Source organism: Eurytemora carolleeae, unplaced genomic scaffold (assembly GCF_000591075.1).
Source record: "Eurytemora carolleeae unplaced genomic scaffold, Eaff_2.0 scaffold462, whole genome shotgun sequence".
Taxonomy (NCBI): Eukaryota; Metazoa; Arthropoda; class Copepoda; order Calanoida; family Temoridae; genus Eurytemora; species Eurytemora carolleeae.
The window spans coordinates 23481-47410 of record NW_019396408.1 but is presented as its reverse complement, the minus strand read 5'-3'; the positions used below and the strand labels follow the sequence as shown (position 1 = coordinate 47410).

Genomic DNA, 23930 nt, shown 5'->3' with positions numbered 1-23930 from the left:
ACCTGTAGTAGAATTCCAAGGTTTGGAGTAAAATTCCTAAAACTGGAGAGAAACCCAGGACCTGTAGTAGAATTCCAAGGTTTGAGTGAAATTTCTAGATCTTGAGAGAAACCATAGGACCTGTAGTAGAATTCCAAGGGTTGGAGTAAAATTCCATCGCTGGAAAGAAATCCTTAGATCTTTAGAATAGAATTTCAAGGTTTGGAGTAAAATTTCGAGATCTTGAGAGAAATCCTAGGATCTGTAGTAGAATTCCAAGGATTAGAGTAAAAATCCATAGCTGGATATTTTTTTCGCCGTTATAACCGCGCCTATAATACTGCAATAGATTGTTAACGGCTGTGTCGATAACGATTTCATTAACCGGTAAATTTTTTCGCCGTTAATGGGTCGAACGTTCCGTTCTTACTTTTAAAACTAACGGCTAACTTAAAATTTTCAATTTTAACGGTTGGAACTAACCGTTAACGAAACGACTAGAAAAAATAAACAGATTTTAGATGCACATATGCATAAATATTTGAAAGTTTTATTTAGAAAAATTGCTATGAAAACTGACCGGGCAAAATTTTTAATGTTTTTTTTTGTCTGAATTTCAACATTATTTAGGTTTCAAAATTATAAAGTAAAATATTAAAAAAAGATCTAGTGGGTTAAGGTCCCAGAATTTGGTTTTAAATAAAACTTCTTGTAGGGAAAAAGTTAAATCTTGAGTTTTGAGGAACTTTATAAGATTTTTAAATCGAGATAATGCAACAGTGAACAAACACTGAATATGAACAAATACAAATGAACAGTCGTCGTTGCAAATATCAATACAATGCAGAATTTTGATTTATACCAAGCTTTTAAACATCACATATACATATTAATATGGAAACAAAGATAAGCTGTCAATTAGATTTTCTTTTCTTTAATTACTTGTAAAATTTTAATACGAAAAAGCTTGTTAATAATCAAAGCTTCAATATAAAAGTCGTCTTCAATGTATTAATAAAATCTTTTCCCCCGGTCACAATCATAGAAAGTGAGACAAACTTAATATTTTAATAAGGCATATTTCTCTTTAATTCTGTAATAAACATGTTTCATAATAAATATGTAATTGTGTAGAATAAACTGAAAATTTAGCCAATTATTAATTTCTTACCAATTTCTAAAATCGACGAATTGGCCGGATTCCAATGAAAAATTTGATTAACTAATAGTATAATATTCATTGCCATTTCTTGAGGTTATATCTAAACAGAATATCTAATAGAAATTATAAAATATTTGCAACCGGATGATGTAAATATGTGATATTGATAATTTAAATTATTTTATCTAACAGCATGCTCAGTTTTAAATATCTAAGGTTTACGTCATTGGGTTGCAAAGATATACAAATTAGAAAATCAGAGTTTATGACAAAGACTCAATTTATAAAAAAATTTTAAACAAAGGTGATTTTACACATTTCCACTGGTTATGAATTTACGATCTTTAAGTCTTTTTTGCTTTATTTTTGTAGATATCTTACGTTTTACATTACGTTTTATAATTATTTTTGAAAATCTCAAGTTTATAGAAATTATAATTCTAAGTATTTTTTAAGTTGTCATTTCAGCTTAAATTTGTCTTTTTGTGGAAAGAAAACATATTTTTTAAATTTGTTAAATTAGGTTAAATTAGTTTAAAGGAGATGAGTCTTTTATAATCCCTTTATCTCTGCAACCTGATGTTGTAAACCTTTAATACTGTTAGATTAATTAATATGATGTATCATTTTTAAATAGCAATGGTTTTAAACGTCAGAAAGAAAAGATGTAATGATAAGACAATTTTAGTTGTTGAAAAAAACTTTTTTGGTGTATAGATTTTTAACATAGAAATTCTACAATATTTTTTATGAAAAGTGGTCGTCTTCACTTGAATTCTATATCTTATATACCTGAACGTTAACAACAGTTTCATGGAAAAATTCGTTGTATTATTTAAGAAGTCAGCGTTTAAAACGCTTAATATTTTATGCAATTTTGAGCAGAGAAATTAACGAAAGTCTCCGTTATTTTAAAAATGCATCCGTTTGTCCTCTTTTATATCCTGTTCGTCCTTTTTTATGTCCCGTTCGTCCTTTTTATGCCCAGTTCGTCCTTTTTTATGTTCCATTCGTCCTTTTTATGTCCTGTTCGTCCTTTTTATGTCCCGTTCGTCCTTTTTTATGCCCAGTTCGTCCTTTTTTATGTCCCATTCGTCCTTTTTATGTCCCGTTCGTCCTTTTTTATGTCATGTTCGTCTTATTTTATGTCCCGTTCGTCCTTTTTTATGTCTCGTTCTTTTTTTGAACTGTATTTTCGTTTGTTAACGATCTTAAATTAAAATGTTTGCGGTAAGTTTATGAAAGCTTCTGTAATTTTATGTCGTTAGATAATCGAACTTTACCCAGCCCATTAAATAAATTAAATTCTAAAGTGTTTTCCAAATAAAATGATAATTTCTTTATAATTTGAAAATCTGCTGTCTTTTAGATATATTTAGTTGTACAGTGAAACCCTTAATAACGAATACATCGNATTAATATGATGTATCATTTTTAAATAGCAAAGGTTTTAAACGTCAAAAAGAAAAGATGTAATGATAAGACAATTTTAGTTGTTGAAAAAAACTTTTTTGGTGTATATATTTTTAACATAGAAATATAGTATAAAACTCATTGAAAAATTGTCAAGATGACATTTGATAAATTCTTCCGATGTATTCGTTATTAAGGGTTTCACTGTATAAGGTCCATTTTAACAACAAAATTCGAAACCTTACTATATAATACATGTTTTATGAAATTTGCTTTTGTTCAAGCATTTTCAAACTTTTTCTAAATCATACAAAATAATATTTATTCATCTATTATCTTCAGTTGAACCGGGGTTCTGGAAAGACGACATTTGAAACAAGCGTACATTTAGTTGAATTTTCGTGGATTTTATTTATTGTTGGGTTTATCGTTTTGATTCGTTCTCCATCTAAATACGAAAACATTTTGAAATTTGGCTACGACAATTTAAGATTTCATGTTCTCTCATAAGTCAAAACTGACTTTTATTTCAAATAAGACTGTCATAAAATTTGTTATTTGATAAGATGATGTTTGTGTGAATGTAATTTGTTCATGGGAAAAAGTTAAGACCCAAGATTTACTATAAAATTTTAAGTGTATAGCCAAAACAGTTATTTTTGGATAGGGCTTCAAAATTCATAGACATTAAAGAATCTGACTGCTTAAACAAAATAACACATTCATTTCACATTCTTTAATACGTGCATATACAGTGTCCCACATTCATTTCACATTCTTTAATAAGTGCATATACAGGGTGTCCCACATTCATTTCACATTCTTTAATAAGTGCATAAACAGGGTGTCCCACAAAACATGAGAGTTGCAGTGAATAGTTTAAAATGTCTTCTTCCTTAATAAGTTAAGTTTTTTGATATTAAAGAGAATGATAAAGTATATTTTATGCCAATTATATTATTGTAAAATTGATTTCAAAGTAAAATATATTTGAGAAAAAGATGTTTTTAACGAAATGACATGCAAAACGTCTTTAATATCCAATATGATATAAATATAAACTAGTCATGAACTGTCATGTTTCCTGGGACACCCTGTACCTCTAAAATATGTAGTTTTTTTTAGAAAGACTAAATAAAATCGTTTTAACAAAACTAAAGACTTTTATCAGACGGTTTTAATTAGCTTTAGGACTTACAACAGGAAAACCATTAAAGCATGAAACTTTATAAAATTGTTTAGATATACAAGGATCTTTTATAGTTTTCAGGCTTCAAGACATCATGTTAAAAAACAAAAATCTTTAGGCAAATAATCAAAATAGACTCTCTGATATTTGTAAATAAACAAAATAGACTCTCTGATATTTGTTAATAAACAAAATAAATTCTGTGATATTTGTTAATGAACAAAATAGACTCTCTGATATTTGTTAATAATCAAAATAGACTCTCTGATATTTGTAAATAAACAAAATAGACTCTCTGATATTTGTTAATGAACAAAATAGACTCGCTGATATTTGTTAATAATCAAAATAGACTCTTTGATATTTGTAAATAAACAAAATAGACTCTTTGATATTTGTTAATAAACAAAATAGACTCTCTGATATTTGTTAATAATCAAAATAGACTTTCTGATATTTGTAAATAAACAAAATAGACTCTCTGATATTTGTTAATAAACAAATAGACACTCTTATATTTGTTAATTAAAAAAAAAGACTCTCTGATATTTGTTAATAATCAAAATAGACTCTCTGATATTTTTTAATAATTAAAATAAACTCTCTGATATTTGTTAATAAACAAAGTAGACTCTCTGATATTTGTGAATAAACAAAATAGACTCTCTGATATTTGTTAATTAACAAAATAGACTCTCTGATATTTGTTAATAAACAAAATAGACTCTCTGATATTTGTTAATAAATATAATGGACTCTCTGATATTTGTTAATAATCAAAATAGACTCTCTGATATTTGTTAATAAACAAAATAGACTCTCTGATATTTGTTAATTAATAAAATAGACTCTCTGATATTTGTTAATAAACAAAATAGACTCCTAGTCTCCTAGTTTATTTTGATTTCTTCTTGGTTTCTCCTAGTTTCTTCTAGTCTCTATACTGGTTTCTCCTGGTTTCTCCTTGTTTATTTTGGTTTGTTCTTGGTTTCTCCTAGTTTCTCCTAGTCCCTATACTGGTTTCTCGTGGTTTCTCCTAGTTTCTTTTGGTTTCTTCTTGGTTTCTCCTAGTTTCTCTTAGTCTCCATACTGGGTTCTCCTGGTTTCTCTTGGTTGCTCTTGGTTTCTCATAGTTTCTTTCGGTTTCTCCAAGTTTCCCTCTTGGTTTCTCATGGTTTCTCCTAGTTTCTTCTTGATTCTCCTGGTTTCTCCTGGTTTCTCCTGGTTTCTTTTTGTTTTCTCTTGGTTTCTTCTAGTTTCTCCTAGTTTCCATCCTGGTTTCTCTTGGCTTTTCTCGGTTTCTCCTGGTTTCCTTCCTGGTTTCAACTGGTTTCTCCTGGTTTCTCTTGGTTGCTCTTGGTTAAAGACATTTACTGATATAGAACACAGAACTGTCCATTGCGGTTGCATCGCTTAAAGGGACTGTCTGCACATTTGTAGGTAACTACTTGTCTGATCAAAGATAAAAGAGATATCCATATATTTCTAGCTCAAAACTGACAATTTTCAACTATGGTTTTCTGCTGAAGAGATTTTGTCACTGTTTTGTTAATCTGATAGATTTTAAAGGGTACACATTTAAATCAGACATGCTAAAAAACTCGGTTTTAAAAATATAGAATTTGATCTATAAAGTGTAAATTATAAATTTGTAAATTTTTATTATGTAATAATGTTGACAAAATAAAGTTCAAAGTATCCCATTTGTTATGGATGTTATTCTAAGGATATCTCAAATTAGAGAAACTATCTGTAATTAGAGTAAGTATAGAGGTTACCTTTAGGAATCATACTTGCCATGTGTTATCACTTAAAACATCTGTTTTTAAGAAAGGAATAGAGTCTTTGCCACTAAATCTGATTTTCTAATCTCTATAGCTACTTAACCAAATGTCGTAGACCTTATGTATTTCAAACTATGATTTCTGTTACATCAAATAATCTAAGTTTGAAATATCAAAAGTTTACACAATCAGGTAGCAAAGATATAGGGATTTAAGTTTGTGACAAAGACTCAATTCCTTTGTCTTACAGTCCTATGGTCCTAATCAGAAAGACTTATAATTAAAGAATTAATTTACAATTAATCAAACGACTTTTCAATCTTATCTTACAATTATGATTCATGAAACGATAAGCACAAAATAGCTCTAGCCCTGACATTTCTAATGGTGGTATGCCTTTTTCTGAGCATTTAAAATTGCCAGAGATATATAAAGTTGCCTGATTAACTGTCAATTAATTTCCAGGTCTTTCTGATTATGACTTTGAAAAATACTAGTTATAGAACTTTATAACCTTAATTTCTATTGTTAAAAGAAAAACTTTCAAATTTTCATTCCTTGTCTTTGCTGTACAAATCTGCGAGTACACTTTTTAATTTGAAGACAAATGCTTGAACCCTCAGAGTATGACTACCACAGAATATCGAAATTGAATGAATCCCCAGGTCTGCAAAAGATATAGATTTATGCTTGATCCCAAGATCCAACGCACAAAATTCTGACTTCATTATTAAAGGGACATGTATCTTTTTTGATTGTGTACTGTACACTCTGGGAGGAATGTAAACAAACCCAGTGCCCCCATAGCATGCAGTTGAAGGGAAAGGATTGAACTCTGATAAACAGAGTGATTTTACAGTCCAAAAAAAAACTAGTTAATATATCAAGCTATTGCGGATAGAACTTAGTTATTTAAATATAATTTTGGCTTTCAGATTGAAATGGAAATTTTTTAATGCTCAGTGATATTTGTGCAACTCGTACAACTATAAAGGAGAAGCAAGGTAAAAAGATTCCCACTCATCCTTGTTTCCAAATTTAACTTTCTTTTAAGATTTAAAACCTTTCTCCTTAAGTACAGTCTTTTCTACCAATGTTTAAATCCATCCTTCCAATGTTTAAATTTTTCCTCAAAACGTTTAACCCTTCAAGATCGTAATCACTTTTCCCAACATTTGAATCTTTCTTTCTAAGGTTTACATCCTTCCTTCTAAGGTTTACATCCTTACTCCCAAGATTTAAGCTCTTCCTCACAAGGTTTACATCCATGCAATAGTTTCTTTATTCTAGAACCACATTGAAATGATAGAAGAAGAAGAACTATCACAATATGAGATATTTTCATTTTCCAAAGATTTAAATTTGTACATCTGTGTTGATGGATATTTTTTAAAATACCTATTTTCATAGTTGTTACTTCTAATCCTAAAGATAATTATCAAACATAAAATGCAACTTATTCTGAATCTTATTCCTTGAAAACGGCTAACTTTAACTGTTTTCAGGAACCTATGAGTGCGGAAAATTCAGCGCAAAAAAGTCCTCAAAACAGGCACTAATACATGTATGTGGGTTCATTGCCAAAAACTCCATACAAAAGTTCCCGGCCTTGTCTGAGTCGGCGAGGAGAAAACACTCTGTGATTGGATAGACTTAAAATCCAGAGGATCCTTGTTTTACCCATCCAAAGACCTATTGGAGGAAGTTGAAAAATATGAGAAAATATTTCAAAAAATACATGGAGAGTTTCTGCAGATAGAGGACATGATCCTACCGAAAAAACAATTTCCGCAAACAAAAGATGGCCTCGGGAGGTTGTAAACATTTTTGTAAATGTAAGATTTTTCAGTAAACTGAAAAAACTTAATGTAGGCTTGAAGAAAAATAGTTAAAAAATGTCAGAACAATGAAACAAACTGCTCAGTTTATGTTTTAGAATTATGATAACATTCTTTTCAATTTTTTTCGAATTTTATGTTAGAAGGTTTTATTTATAAATGACTAATGTTTAATTTCCCGAAAAAGTTTTTAAATGGTGAATCAGGCATATATCTTTATATGGGACACAATTACGTGGGCAGTCCTGTTAGACATTGACTTATGTCTGCTGTCCCTTTTGCATTGATTCCATTGGAATGAGAACTTATTTTTGCTTTTATTAAAACATCCGAATTTTACCATATAACGTTTCACAATTTGAATATAATCTTGGATATTATCATTTCTCTCTCCTGCCTTTAAAGCATATACTCTCAAGTAACAAATATTCTTGCGCTTTATAATCATTATTAATGTCTACGATAGCAATATATCTTATTATCCCCCCTCCCACATATTTGATGTTTTGCCCCTGAATTCTTTGTTTTGATCTCCTCCCACTGCAGTATACAGATTTGACGCATCAGATATGGCGGTTCCTGGTCTATATATTTCTTGGGTTAATGGTTGTGTATTTGCTGAATATGATTTATAAATAATATTATCAATTATATCTATTAAAATTAAAAATAAAAATTATAAGATTATAATTGAAGCAAACCAAAGTGAGGATTAGCTTCCTTTGCTATATATTTCTTGGGTTAATGGTTGTGTATTTGCTGAATATGATCCGTTTAAACCTTCAATTTTGATACAAAATTTTATATATACAGAGTTTCGTATAAATTTGACACAGTTTTATATCAATTTCTCGAGACAGGGACATCAGATAGAACTCTCATGGGTCTCGATCAACTTCTAAAATGCTTAGGTTTCAGCCTTTCATTTTTCCTTTACAGTCCCTTTAATTCTACAAAAACTATAAAATATTTCAGTTTTCTACTTGAAATTGTTTTAACGATATTGTAATGCATAACATGCTAGTGTAATATATTACTATAAACAGTTCCAGTCATGCAAAATACTTGAACTTCACAAAACTTTCACGTAAGTTGAAACTTTATCCCAATCATTGTTTGCCAAAAAAAAATTATATGATCAAAATTTGTGCAAGCTTGTTTATAATTTGGCAATATTATTAATAATTTTCCCTATGTTGAGAGAAAATGATATTTGCATGTTGTTCACAAATTGTACACTGCAATTTTTAGAAAGAAACATACGGATTTCTCCGCCGAAGTTTACCAGTCTGAGGTTTAAATTGCAAGGTTGTGAATCGAACATCTCTATGAATACAGAGGCCGAATTTAAAGAATTTGAGCCGCGGCTTAAATCCGCCAAAACCCGGTTTAAATTAAGCGCCGGCTTAAATCTTATACCAACCATATTTAAGCCGCGGCTCAAATTCTTTAAATTCAGCCTCAGGATCACTTGAAATTACGTCTACAGTCCCCTTTAAGTCTGATATCTCTGACAAGTGTGAGTTGAATTCCTTGCAAGAATTATTTTCAATAATTTTTTTGTTGTAAAATAACTTGGTAGATAACAATAGATAAATAAACGCTGGTGTACATTTCCTAGACACTATAGGACTGTAGGGGGAGGGGGGGTTGTGCCCCCCCTATTAGTATGGAGGGTGTGGGTTCTCCTATTGCTGAATGGTATACATATATCTAAATGATAGTTTATAAACGGGAATTTATTTTATAAGGTTATATCCCCGGAAATCGGCACATGGTTTATCGAAGACGACATTCATAATTTTTTACTTTGTGAGGTTTGGAGCATAATTAACGCTGAAATTTAAATTTATTTTAAAAATTTGTTGTCTTTTTCCCAATTGGAATTACTTTAATGTTATTATCTTTTTCTTTCGTGTGCAGAACTTATATAAAAATTAGGCATGAATATCCATTTATTATATCACGTAAAAATGAATGCTACTTTTTGTCTTTAAATATTCTAAATATAATAAAATATTTGAAAATATATAAAATCTAAATTTATGTCACGTGATTCGGAAGTTCATTTCTCCCCAAATACAGGTTTTTTACTCTCTTACACGCGGGTATAACAAGTTATCCTATGTACTGTTTTACAAATAATGTTTTTTTTAAAATTATTGCAAATATTTTGCCCTGATTTTCTTATCTTTTAATAAAATCTACGATTTAAATTTAGTTTAATATAATTATGTGCAATGGTTGGAGGCCACCTGGACGCTCACACATTTTTAATATTAAATATTTACGAAAATAAATGTGAGAAAGTCCCCTTGGTGTTTAACCCATCACCATGAACAGTTCTATACAGTGGTAAACGGGAGCTTAATACTGTTCAGTTTACACCATGAACAGTTTTATACAGTTGTAAACAGGAGCACTTATACTGTTCAGTTTACACCATGAACAGTTCTGTACAGTTGTAAACAGGAGATTAATTCTGTTCAGTTAACACAATGAACAGTTCTATTGAGTTGTAAACAGGAGTTCTTACTTTATACTGTTCAGTTTACACAATGAACAGTTCTATACAGCTGTAAACAGGAGCTTTATACTGTTCAATTTACACTATGAACAGTTCTATACAGTTGTAAACAGGAGCTTTATACTGTTCAGTTTACACAATGAACAGTTCTATAGAGTTGTAAACAGGAGTTTTATACTGTTCAGTTTACACTATGAACAGTTCTATACAGTTGTAAACAGGAGCTTAATACTGTTCAGTTTACACTATGAACAGTTCTATACAGTTGTAAACAGGAGCTTTATACTGTTCAGTTTACACAATGAAAAGTTCTATACTGTTGTAAACAGGAGCTTTATACTGTTCAGTTTACAAAATGAACAGTTCTATACAGTTGTAAACAGGAGTTCTTACTTTATACTGTTCTATCTACTTGATTATATTGCTTAATGCTGTTTTCGACAAATATTTTACCTTTAGGGGACTGTAGACGTTATTATATTTTATCTTAAAGGGACTGTAGACGGTATTATATTTTACCTTAAAGGGAAAGTAGACGTTGTCATATTTTACCTGAAAGGGACTGTAGACGTTATTATATTTTATCTTAAAGGGACAGTAGACGTTATTATATTTTACCTTAAAGGGACTGTAGACGTTATTATATTTTACCTTAAAGGGACTGTAGACGTTATTATATTTTACCTTAAAGAGACTGTAGACGTTATTATTTTTTACCTTAAAGGGACTGTAGACGTTATTATATTTTATCTTAAAGGGACTGTAGACGTTATTATAAAACAAACCTCATCCCCCTCCTCCCCCTTGTGATAGGCTTTAGGAGCTGGAACGTTGAAAAATTGCAACAATTCCATCAAAAATACAAAGAAAAAAGATTTCAGTAATTTAAGCTATTCCTAGTAAAGTGCTTTATAGATATTGATTTTTATGGATTTTTCTAAAAGATAATTTATTTTGAACTGTCCTCCATAACTTTTAAAAATGTAGTTTAGAAAATTGGGTTCTCTCTTTTGGGGCCTAGCCCTCCACTCTTCATGCCTGGAAAATATTTAAATAAAATAATATTAACAGAATTAAAAATAAAATTAACAGATTCACAATTTAACATTAGTTCACACTTTTTTATTTTTCACGAGCACTCCCTTTAATACTTTTGTTTAAAGATTATAAAATGCTGTTTGATGGATAATCAGAATGGGGTCATGCTTTAGTAGTTCGGACAAGGTTACAATTGTTTTTTACATGTTTACATGTAATCCAATGCATTGGATTTTTTATTTTATATTTATATTTTATTTGAAAAATCTTTAAACGTACCTCTTTTCACGTCAGGTTTTTTACAGTTTTATACTTGAGTAGAAGATATTCCATGAAAGTTTACATTCATATTTCCTTTGAAAAAAATAATAAATTAAGTGAATCTTTTTAAATCTTCCTGATCGAAACAATCTCATAGAACTGACGAAATTTATAAATATATAAATGTGGAACTACAGGGTGTCCCACGAAAAATGACAGTTGGTGAATAGTTTAAAATGTCTTCTTCCCTAATTTTGTTGTTTGATACCAAAGCTAGACAATAATAAAAATATTATATGGGAGTCATGTTACAGTAAAATTGATTTAAAAGTAAAATATATTCAAGCAAAAGATTTTTTTAACGAAATAAACTACAAAAAGCCTTTAATATTTAATACAGTATATGGAAGACGACATTCATATCTATTTATCAATTGTCATGTTTCGTGGGACACCCTGTAACATCTACTTTTTTTACTCTACAGAGATTTGGTCCATCACCAAATTTTAAAAAGTAAAAGAAATATTCTAAATACATAAAGTAGAAATCTCTGTTTGTCTTTTTGCCTGTTTGTATGGATGTCCGATCATAACTCAGAAACCTTTTTACTGATTTTCTATAAAATTTTGATTTTGGGAACCTGGGAGCACCACAGGAATAGTTTTAGTTTAAAAGTTAAAATAGCATTTAAATTTGGAGAGGTAGACACAACATTTAAGGAGAGATATATTTACAGTAAAATTCAAAAAAAAATATTCATAATGGTTTTTGTAACTTTGATCTGAGCTGAAAACTTTAGAATGTGATATCCTTAATCCCGATCGGTTAATTAATCTGGAGATTAATAACAAGAGGAGAACAAGCATTATTTAATCTTAAGATTAAGAAAAAGAGAGGATCAAGCATTAATCCCGATATCCACCATTCAAAAGTTCCCAGATCTGATCAGAAAATGGGTGAACATTTTAATTTTTTTACAACAATTAAGTATTTAATTAGGTGTCGTCGTTCTCACCTGCCCCCAGCAGTTCCAGGAGAACATATAGTAAACAATCCCTGGTCAGTCTCATCATCAAATTATTTATTCAAAGGAATTGAGTCTCTGCCAAGGCAAATTTTCTAATACCTCTCTCTTACCAACCCAATTTCCTAGACCCTAGATATTTCAAATTATGAATTTTTTTAAATCAAATGATCTTTGATATTTCAAAGTTTAAATCATAAGATTGCAATGATAGAGACTAGAGAGATTTGAAAATTTGAATTTGTGTCAAAGACTCAATTCCCTTTAGAAGTGCAGGAATCATCATCTCTCTTTGAGTTTTAACAATGGACAAATAGATTTTTAATCAACAAATTTTACAAGAAATAAAAACAATATTTCGACAGAATTGTTTGCAGAATTTTGAAAACCAAATAAATTCTCTTTGCAATTTTGTTCTTTTTAATCTACAGTAAATTAAAAATCTAGTTTAAAGAAAACATAAAATGTAACTTCGCAACGTTTTATTAAAATCTAGTGTCTGACAAATGATGATATAACACTAGAAAGATTAAATTAAAAATTTGTTCCTCTCCCTGATTCTAAAATATCTGAGCAGTCCCTTTAATTTTGTTTAGAAGTCTGATACTATTGTTCAAAACTTAGACACTCTAGAGGAGGTGGAGGAGGTAATATATAGATAGGAGTAAAAGTCGTCTTTGTTTATATTTTTAGAAGAAAATAAATCTTTTGTCGGCATTATTCGCGAAACAAAAGAACATTGTCCAGATTATGGTGTATATCTATACCTAAAATGTTTAGGAACATTTACAGAGTGTTTTTATAGCTACTAGCCTTAGAGGACACTTCGCGCCCATCTTCTAAATTAATTGTGAACATGTTCTTTTTGTGTACATCGTAAAACAAAACAAAAATAATTCGCGGATTTTCACAAAAATTTTCGTGGATTTTCAAAATTTTCAAAAATTTAATGAAGATCGAATTTTGATGGAGACAAATATTTGAAATTTTGACCATTCATAAACCTTTCCTGGGGTCACGTGATGTCCCACAAAAAATTTGGGCCCGATCGGTTCAGCAGTTTTGACGTTTATTGGATACAAACAAACAGACACCCAAACAAACAAACAGACAGACAAGCCAAATTTATATATAGATATGGATATGAAGTTTCACCGATCACACAAAATAATTATAGATCAGAGATGGAATTTAAAGAATTTGAGCCGCGGTTTAAATCCACCAAAACCCGGTTTAAGTTAAGCGCCGGCTTAAATCTTGAAACATTTGATACAATTTTAAGTGGAACCAACCATATTTAAGCCGCGGCTTAAATTTAAACCGCCGCTCAAATTCTTTAAATTCGGCCACTGATATATGTCAAATTTGGTTTTCAACTTAGTTATTGATTAACTTGATTTTAAATAATTGACTTGATTAATAGTCATTAATATTCATAAGTTAAAAAGTAAAAACTAAGCTTTAAAATTTACTTTTAATAATAAACTTTTTACTTATCAACTAAGTTTCCTCAATTAACTTGGTTTTCTTGTTTATCCACATAAAGGGAAGCTAACAAGATGACAATGCTGGATTTAAAACGGTAACCTTGAAACCCTAATCTGATGAAAAATGTACAAGAAAACGTGTTTTAATCTTATAATTTCTCTCTTTACTTTCTCATAAGCCAGACATGCGCATTATATTTCTTTTACAGAGAAACTCCAAATGATAATAAACAATTTTTTTTTAAACATTAAGTTTTTATTTATATTTAATTAGACAAAGCTCTTCAGGGTATCGTTGTAAATCGGGCATTGCCATCTTTGCTTGGAAGGAAACTTGAAATTACGCTCAAAGTCCCATATAATTATCTATTATTAGCTCAATTAAACTAATGTAGGTAGGAGGAGGAGCAAAATCTTCTAAATCTGCAAATCCTGGACTTAGGTTTCATATGATGAAGAAAAAAGCTGAAATAAAGTGAGATTTTGAAATAATCTTTGAACATGATGAAAAAAAGAAAAATAATTACATGTAACAAAATTCTTAAAAAATCAAAATTATCTTTGAAAATCAGACTAAATATGTATATATTTTCACTTTTGCATAGAGAAAATCAGACTAAATTAACAACCTCTCTAACGAATCCGATTGTAGACGGGGGAGTGGAAAAAAGGTATAATTCTTCTAAAAAGTTTTTTTTTTTGAAAAAACAAGTTTATTTGAAATACAATGAGTCTGTTTATGGTCATATTAAATGGCGATTTTTGTTTGTTATTAATATGGAATCTGAAAGTATGATACAGAATTAAAGACAATTGAATCACGTTTTAGTCTTTAATTCAACGATATCTTTGTTATTTTACTTTTTCATTTAAAACGTATAAAGCTACAAAAAAGTATTATAAGAGAAAATGAGAAATATTTAATTTCATTGGATCAAAATGGGATTAAAAGTCATAGCTTGCTGGAACAAGAACAGAACTGTTAGATCTGTTTAATCAATTTTCTTTAGAGTTTTAGAAGAAGATTCTTGGTTCCGGAAGGAGCGGGATAATTTAAACCGGAAGTTCAACACTCTGCCTCCCATAGAAGCAGGGAGGGTCGTGCGCGAAACCGGAACAGCATTTTATATTGATTAACGAAGAAAGACGACATTTAAAATATTTTGTTCTGTCTTAACCGAACTAGCATCGAAATAAATTCAAAATTAATATGATGTTATGAAAAGTTGAAATTTGGCCAGCTTAGGCCACCCTTCAAAAAAGCTTTAGGTGTTTACTGCAGTGATAGATAGATATATAGATATATTTTTGACTAAATATTTAATTTAAAACTATTTTAATTGCTCAATTTTTACATTTTAATATATAGCCAGGGCCTCTCTAACCATTGTTGGTTGTTTTGAATCAGAGTTTTGATTCCCAGTACTCCGATCGAAGTTAGAAGTTAAATGTTAGAAGCACAAATAAACTATAGAATAATATATTTAGAAGATTATTGTTTGATCTCTAGTACACTTTGAGATTGAACTTAGTATACAGAGTTACCTAGAAAACAAGAGAATACAAAGACGTCGTTATAGCAAAACTGAAATATATTTGATGTTGTCTCAAAGCAAATAGCTTTACTCTACACTTATTAAATCCCTAATATTGTGAAATGGGTCTGTCAACACGGCATTATTGAATTATTGCTCATTGGACTTTAAAAAGTAAAAACTGGATTCTAAAAGTCGTCTTCTTATTTCAGAGTTTTCTGCTTCTCAGTGTTTTTAGTGATATTTAATGATATTTAATTAAAATGTGCATACATAGAATAGAACAGAAAAAAATAATAGAATAGAAGAGTTCGAATAGAAAAGTATCAAAGAAATTAATTTCGAAACATACAGAGCGTCCCATATCATATTAGATTATCTCCAATCTTTAGCGCCAAAATACGCACAAAATACTCGAAATATCTAGCATATTCTGCAAAAAAAAATGTTCTATTAGCCTAATTAAATTTTTCAAAATAATTCATTCTTCTTAATTTTTCTGATTTGTCCCACAAATCGTAATTTAGACCCATTGACGTGGTCTAATTTGATGTGGGACACCCTGTATATATTTCAATTTTCAACTACATTTAAACCCTAAATGAGCCATATATCGAAAGAATTTAACGAATGTCGTTTTTACAATTTTTCAATGGGTTTGATACTATTTCACGTAAATCTCAGTATTTGCGAAAATAAATAAATAGTCATGAATATACGGTAACAGTTTTAAAGAGCTCCATCAGTAGCGTACACAGGGGGGGCAGTAGTCCTCTTGCCCCCCCTGGACATCCCAGGGGGGGGCCTGCCCCACGCCCTGGGATTTTTGAGCAAAGGTAAAAATCAGGTGTTCTGGGTAAAAAAAGAGCTTGCCCTCATCATCAAAGGGGTGTTTTCCCCCTTAAAAAGTATAATTGAAAATTTTCTTGCCGCTTCGCGCCATTTATTTTCAAAATTTACCGTAGTATTTCCCTTTTATCTAAAATCTCCGCCCCCTCCCCGCATACTTGATAAACAACTACTACTCAGAACTTCAGAGGGGAATACAGAACTATAAAAATGGATTCATTGTAATATGTAGTCCTTGAATTGGGACTAAAGTCGACTGTAAAGGGGAATAGTCTCAGGAAACTACTCAGGACTTCAGAGGGTAATACATATACAGATATATGTAGTCCTTGAATCGGGACTACAGTGGACTAGAAAGGGAGACTACTCAGGACTCCAGAGAGTAATACAGAACTAAACAGAGGGATACATTGTAATATATAGTCCTTGAATACTAAATGGGCCACCTAGGGGACATGTAGTAGACTTAGTATAGAATAACAGCATTTTTAAGGCCAGGGGGGGGAAATCGCCCAGGGGAGGCAAAAAAAAATGTTTCGAGCTTCGCGCGAAAACTTGCCCCCCCCCTGGCTTAATCTCTGTGTACGCGCCTGAGCTCCATAAATTCATTTAATTAAAAACTAAATATCTGCAACATTCCATTATAAGAAAGTGAAGAATACGACATTTGATGAATTCTTTCGATCTCATGGCTTATTTAGGGTTTAACTGCATAAGATCTGACAGAATTAATCGTTTGAAATATTACGACACTTGGTTTCATAGATATGAGGATTAAAAATCAGACTTGTTGCAAGAACTCTGTTCCTTTAAAAATAAATCAGTGTGTGTGTACATTGGTCGGCGTTAATATCATACTATGAAGACGACTTTTCTATCTAAGTTTTTATTTTTAACAATTTGTTTTTCAAATTTAAAGTTTACAAGAAAACAGAGAGAAACTGTAAATTGACAGCTTCTCGTTGTTTCCATGTTTCTTCTTTATAGTCTAATCCTTTATGGGTACCCTGTATGTATTAAGATACTTGAACGGAGAAATATAATATGATTTCTAGGGTTTCCAATGNCCATCTGAAAATCTCTAAGGGTTGAATAAGCGCATTGAACTAATTGACCAGTTGAAGCAACTGCTAGATTTCCCCCCCAGGTTCTATATGTTCCATATGGCCGGGAGCATTATTATTACATAGTAGAGTCTAGGTTATGCTTGGCTCATGCATTTTCTTCCAGAAAACCACGGAATTATACAAACTACAGGGGAGTATATTCTCAACGCTAAAAAAATGTTAAAGGGAGTGTTCGCGAAAATGAAAGGCGGGTATAGGATAACATCGAATCGAATTCAATGGCGATTGCTTAAAAATATTTTTTATATGTTTCATATACAATATACTTTAAACGACGATTATTTGGCCGCTAGGTGTCTCTCCCACGATCTCTCCTGATCCTGATCACTTTGATCACGTTGATCACTTTTAATTGCAGTTTCTCTAAACAAGTGACTCGCGGATTTGAACAGTAGTGACAAGAAAAGAAACTGACAGAATAATTTTTTTTTTTTGGATAGAAATACGTTGATATTTTCCTTATTGTTACTCAGGTAAAATTTAAAGGTTACTGTTGTAAATCGTCATGTCACTCTTGAAACAACGACGACAGAAATTGCAACTGTACAATTTAATCCTGTTTACAATGGTCAATCGGCAACGAAGACGAGCTAGAAAATGTTGTAGATTTTTTACTGCGCATCTTTAAGAATTGAGTTATTGTGTTAACAGGAATACTTGAAATAAAAAGAAACACAGTTTTGAAAAGTAATTTTGTTTTTAAACTATAAAACAAACGTCACAATTTATAATAAACATTTTTACACGTATTTTTAACATTTCTACAGTTTTCCAAAAATACTGATTGAAAATATATCCATCCCTGATTTACTGATTATTTGCATACATACTCCAGATGCCAAAAAGAATTACACGGTGGTATTTACATCTCCGGCATTCAATCTCAGAGGGTTGAACAGTGATCACGGAGTCTTAAAAGTACTCATAGAGTCATTTTAGTACTGACGGAGTCATTAATGTATTGACGAAGTCATCATAGTACTGACGTAGTCTTAAAAGTACTGAAGGAGTTATTATAGTACTGACGGAGATTTAAAAGTACTGGCGGAATCATTTCAGTACTTACGGAGTCTTAAAAGTACTGACGGAGTCTTAAAAGTACTGTTACGTTATTACCATAAGAATACTGAGTCATAAAAATATTGACGAAGTCAAAAATATTTAGAAACTTATAAGTAAATATTAAAAAGAAATCAATGCAAGTCTGGTGACGAGAACGTATAGTGAATTAAAGAAAAACTAAAGAAACTCAAATTCACTAAACGTCAATACTAAACTGAACCAGTATCAGAAGAAATATAAAGAGTACTGAATGCATTTTTATGATCTAAAGATGAAGAACTTTGCTGCTTTTGCGATTTTCATACTAACGTTTAGTCTAGTAGTTCAAGCTAATCCTCAAGATCAAGCTAATCCTCAAGATCAAACTAATCCTCAATATCAAGCTAATCCTCAAGATCAAGCTAATCTTCAAGATCTTCCTAATCTTCAAGATCTTCCTAATCTTCAAGATCTTCCTAATCTTCGGGATCTTCCTAATCCTCAAGATCAAGGTAATCCTCAAGATCATGCTAATCCTCAAGACCACGAAGATCAAGAAGAAGTTCAAGACGGAGATCATCAATATCATATAGATCATGGCCATCATAGAGTTGAAGGAGTTCAAGATGGATATTTCTTCAATGATTCTGTTTTAGGGAAACTATCCTCGAAACCCTACCTTAAAGGGACTGTTAATAAAAAAGAATGGGGGTATAGGCTGAAACCTAAGCACTTTAGTAGTTGATCGAGATCTATAAGAGTTCTATTTGATTTTCTGTCTCGAGAAATTGATATACAACTGCGTATTTGCTGAATATGATATGCGTAAAACTTAGATTCTTTTACACAATCTCACATATAAAGGTTTTGGTATAACTTTGACATAGTTATAGGTCTCGATCAACTCCTGAAGTGCTTAGGTTTCAGCCAATACCCCCATTAACTTTTCCCTAACAGTAAAATGAAAACTACTTTACATACTTAAAGTATAAATTGTATTTCTGGATTCTTCGCTGAATGACAGTCCTAAAAAGCAACACCCTATTTTAGAATTATTGAACCCCCCCCCCCACACCCCTAAGATCTCAGTAAACTCCCATTTAAACCCTATAATAAGCTGTACCTCAACCCCCCCCCCTCGTCCGTCTGTATAGGGTTAATTTGACGATAAACTATTTGAACCAAAAACTAGAAATATTGTTTTGTAAATTAACCACAAACTTTTTTTCCCTGTAACCGCCATTTTCCATTAAATCTAATCATTCAAAACGTTTTCCAGCGCTTAATGCAAAACTATTGATCAATCATCCTGCAAGTTCGAATTTAATGAATTTGAGCCTCTTCTCAAACCCGCCAAAAACCGGTTTTAATTGAACACCGCCTTACATCTTAAAACATTGAATACAATGGAACCAATCATATTTGAGCCGCGTCTCAAATTTAATCCGCGGCTTAAATTCTTTAAATTCGGCCACTGGACTATCTTATCTTTGAGTAATAGTGTTAGCAGAGAGTGAGTTGGAATATGCAAATGAAGACGACTTTCAACAATTAGGATCAGGTAGCATAATTACAATTGATTTTTAAAAATTATTTACAAAATTTTGAACTTTTTTTATTAGAGTCCTTTTTAATTGATTAAACTATTTAAGGAGCTCGGTTCGGAGACTCTCAGGGGTTTACAGTTCAGGATATTTTGGACCCAGGATCCCAAAAAAACCAAGTTCTTCAGGCCTTTTCAAACCTTCCACTGATACTTGATCAATCAAATCAACACTTGATTGATCAATCATTGTTCGATCCGGAACTCATTGATCAACCGGCTGATCAATTTGTATTTGATTTGTCACAACATAATCAATCGGATGAAGAGGATAATAATTATTCTGTTAGGTAAAAATAAACTACAGGGTTACCCACAAAAGATGAGACAGAAAATACGACCTAGGATTCGTATAATATGAGATCCCTAGTTTTTTATCTGACATATAATCTTTATATTGATTATTTAATGATTGGGAATATACGGAAACAGACAGTAACAATTCTGTACAGTCGTCTCTGAAGTCTCATTCTGTGTGTTGAATATGCACGGTTTCATAACTTCTGGCTTGTGTATATATGTATAAAGGTTATAAAGGTTAAAATGGACATTTGCGGATACGTTTAGAAATCAGTTCCTACCCATATGCAGGCATGACAAATCAAATTTGTTCAATCTGTTAGATCTTCTTGCGTATTCATACTTCCAAGTTCCAAGTCAAATCATTTTGGATTTTTAAACGTTTCATCTGTCATATTTGAGACTAAACATTTTGCGCATTTCATTTCTAAAAATCTTTGTAAAATTCAAAATATTTACTTTTTGCTCTTGACTAAAACTAAAGAATGATAAAGTTTAAATATCAGGTGAGGAATAGATAGGATTTTTTTCAGAAAACATTGACATCATCTTTTTTTTAGAATATACTCCGAGATACTTTTTATTTAACCGAAAAAAGACGACATCATCCCCATGTTTTCTTATTACCACTGTGCACATCAAAATAATTTATTCCAATTATTTTTTGTAAGAATTATTTATTTCAGTGCTACTGATGCTGATTGGTCCGACTTCAAATCAAAGGTGTAAAAATATTTTCATTCTAAAATAAAATCTTTTAAAATTTGAAGACGCGGAAACATCCTGACTTGGTCAAAATCATTTTCAATGTTGATTCAGAAATTATTTTTAAAAATGCAGTTCACACCTTTATCTGAGACTAACTTAAGAACCCGGCGTTACCCAGGGTTCATAGTTTCTCTCACCGTTTTCCCGCGCTTGGTCGTAAATCATGATTTTAACTATTTATACCTATACAAGTAGACCCACGCAACTTAGTTCCCCAAACAAAGTTTAAGTCAAATCGGTTAAGGGGTTAATGAGTTATGATCTGACATGCAAACAGACAAACTGAGATTACAATTTTGTATAAAGAAGTAACGGGCCGACTTTAAAGAAGTTAGAGCAAGCTGTAGAGACTAAAATGAATCAGCCCCTTTTCGTGAAATGTATGTGGCAATGTGCCTTACTTACATGAATTAATGTTTCTTTGATAAAAGACCGAATTTTTTTTATAAAACAATAAAGAAATATATTTAGGACCGATTTTCCGGCACTCTCGAGGAGATGATGGAATCTTTGATGGATATTCAGAGAAGAGGTGACAGGTAGGTCCATCCACGCCAAACTAACTATACAGGTAGGTCCATCCACGCCTAACTAACTAGACAGGTAGGTCTATCCACGCCAAACTAACTAGACAGGTAGGTCCATCCACGCCAAACTAACTAGACAGGTAGGTTCATCCACGCCAAACTTACTAGACAGGTAGGTTCATCCACGCCAAACTAACGAGACAGGTAGGTCCATACTGCAAGGATATCCAAAAAATCTTTCTTTCATTTAAAATTAGAAGAAAAATGTTTAATTTGAAAGATGGAGGAACAGAAGAAAATAAAGATCAATAAAATAAGAAATGTCAAAATATTTTCATCTGATATCATAAAATATTTAAAGAATATTGTAAAAAAAAATATTGTTATTAATAATTTATTTTTTATTGGATAGAATGGTGCAGGGTATAGAACAACAAAGGAAACTACTGGATTCTCTAGATAAAGAGGTAAATTATATTTTTTATTCCATTTTCTGTGTATTTTCCTGTAATTTGAAAATCTTCTGGGATATTATTTCTCATAATTGTCCTGGGACATTATGAGAAATAATGTTCCAGAAAATTTTCTTTTCTGTTTGCCTTAGTTCACCATAATAAGCCAAACAAACAATTGTCTTTCTAACAATCCAATAAGGAGTAGAAGAATCAGCATCCAAAATAAACTGTGGGATTATACTTGTGCTGAACACATTAACCTTTAGTTTGATATCAACATCAATGCTTTTCAGAAGATTGTTACTCTGCAGCACTGTTAAGGATTAAATGAATATTTTCCCTATGAAGCAGAATATATCATACTGTAGATTATCCTAAGACTGGATAAAGCCATTCCTTTCTCCTCCCTAAGATGTCGAACAAATTGTAATAACTCATGTTCCGTTGGTGGTCTGGACTCCAGCTCATCTCCAATAGTCTCTGAGTTGATTGAAGGCCCTCAGATAGTTTTTTCGGCTGCCTTCCTTGATCTGTATTAACCCCTCAGAATCTGAGAAGATAATTGATGAATCTAACATCTTCCTAGATCTGTATCAACCCCTCAGAATCCGAGAAGATAATTGATGAATTTAACATCTTCCTTGATCTGTATCAACACCTCAGAATCTGAGAAGATTATTAATGAATCTAACATCTTCCTTGATCTGTATCAACCCCTCAGAATCCGAGAAGATAATTGATGAATTTAACATCTTCCTTGATCTGTATCAACACCTCAGAATCCGAGAAAATTATTGATGAATATAACATCTTCTTTGATCTGTATCAACACCTCAGAATCTGAGAAGATTATTAATGAATCTAACATCTTCCTTGATCTGTATCAACCCCTCAGAATCCGAGAAGATAATTTAGAAATAGTTTTCGGTTAAAATTTAAGCCTTTAAATCACTCACTACTACTTTCGGGATTTCAAGGTTTTTTATTTTAACCTCAAACAAACTAAATTAAGTGAAAATCCTGGCAAAGATATAATTTCCCATAGTGTGTCAAAAGGCAGTTGTATAAATAGATATTTTAAAAATAAATTTGTAAATTGTTGCTTTTATTAAGAGAGGCATGCAATCTAAAGAAAAGCCATGATGCTTTTTAATTTTTGTCTTTTTAAGGAATTGAGTCTTTGCCAAAATTTCAAACTTTTTAATTAATTTAATTTCAAACTATGATAAATTGATCTATCAGAATTCATAGTTGAAATGCCTAAGGTTTACAACATTGGGTTGCAAGGATAAAGGGATTAGAAAAAAGAAATTTTTGGCAAAGACCTAATCAATTCCTTCTCTTTTTTGCAAACCTAATATGCCATGAAGAGTCTATAGTTAAAGCTCCGAAATAAATGTTCAGGCTGTAATATTAAACCCGGTTCCAGGTCGTTATTAAAGTTTTAAAAAATTTCCAGTTTGTCGAATTTTCAGGTTTAAAAAAAATGAAAATAAAAAATTTTCTTCGTGTCGAAATTCGTCTTTCTTTTAATCTAACGCGACTTCTTTTACTGATTTCTATATATACTATATAGGTATCTTATGAGAAAGTTCAACTTGAAGAAATTATGAGAACTAGAAAGGCCGAAGAAGAAATACTTGAAAAAATAAGAGAAGAAAGAAGAGAAGAGGAGAAGGTCTTGGAAAGTTTGTTAGAGATTAGAAGAAGTGAGGAAAATATTATGCTTGAGATGGAGTTGAGGAAGAAAGAGGAAGAGGAGAAAATACAAGAAATGCAAAGAATGAGAAATGAGGAAATGGCTAAAATGGAGGAATTAAGTGGAATAATCAATCAAGAACAAGGAAAACTGGAAAAGGTAAGCTTGTCCTTATATTAATATAAATATATTAAAATAATCTTTTATCTTAATCTTTATTTTGAGAAAAATTAGTTTTATACCAACTTTTCATAATCAACATTTTACGTTTGGACATTATTTGAATTCTGACAGTAAAAATGTTTAATGATGATTTAAAAATT

The 23930-nt window shown here is 31.1% G+C and overlaps 2 protein-coding genes across 2 annotated transcripts; both read left to right on the top strand.

Annotated features, from left to right (window-relative positions):
- The first annotated feature begins 11025 nt into the window (after positions 1 to 11025).
- Positions 11026 to 14917, top strand: LOC111702724 (uncharacterized). The gene is made up of 6 exons (XM_023474498.1): positions 11026 to 11116; positions 12192 to 12251; positions 12813 to 12863; positions 14099 to 14178; positions 14309 to 14374; positions 14714 to 14917. The coding sequence occupies exons 1-6, from the start codon at positions 11087 to 11089 to the stop codon at positions 14838 to 14840; spliced, it is 414 nt and encodes a 137-aa protein (XP_023330266.1). The 5' UTR covers positions 11026 to 11086; the 3' UTR covers positions 14841 to 14917.
- A 4792-nt stretch (positions 14918 to 19709) lies between these two features.
- On the top strand, positions 19710 to 23787 carry LOC111702731 (DDRGK domain-containing protein 1). The gene is made up of 6 exons (XM_023474505.1): positions 19710 to 19816; positions 19908 to 20148; positions 20845 to 20881; positions 21398 to 21465; positions 21866 to 21920; positions 23485 to 23787. Exons 4-6 carry the CDS (start codon positions 21425 to 21427, stop codon positions 23785 to 23787), a joined length of 399 nt encoding a protein of 132 aa, XP_023330273.1. The 5' UTR covers positions 19710 to 19816; positions 19908 to 20148; positions 20845 to 20881; positions 21398 to 21424.
- Positions 23788 to 23930: the final 143 nt, after the last annotated feature.

What these genes read in the sequence shown, in the direction of transcription:
- LOC111702731 (XM_023474505.1), top strand. Translation starts at nt 21,425, where the DNA reads ATGATGGAATCTTTGATGGATATTCAGAGAAGAGGTGACAG. An exon ending in ATTCAGAGAAGAGGTGACAG is followed by an intron (nt 21,466 to 21,865) that starts GTAGGTCCATCC and finishes TTTATTGGATAG; the next exon opens with AATGGTGCAGGGTATAGAAC. An exon ending in TGGATTCTCTAGATAAAGAG is followed by an intron (nt 21,921 to 23,484) that starts GTAAATTATATT and finishes TATACTATATAG; the next exon opens with GTATCTTATGAGAAAGTTCA.
- LOC111702724 (XM_023474498.1), top strand. Translation starts at nt 11,087, where the DNA reads ATGGGGTCATGCTTTAGTAGTTCGGACAAG. An exon ending in GCTTTAGTAGTTCGGACAAG is followed by an intron (nt 11,117 to 12,191) that starts GTTACAATTGTT and finishes GTATTTAATTAG; the next exon opens with GTGTCGTCGTTCTCACCTGC. An exon ending in GACGGGGGAGTGGAAAAAAG is followed by an intron (nt 14,375 to 14,713) that starts GTATAATTCTTC and finishes AATTTTCTTTAG; the next exon opens with AGTTTTAGAAGAAGATTCTT.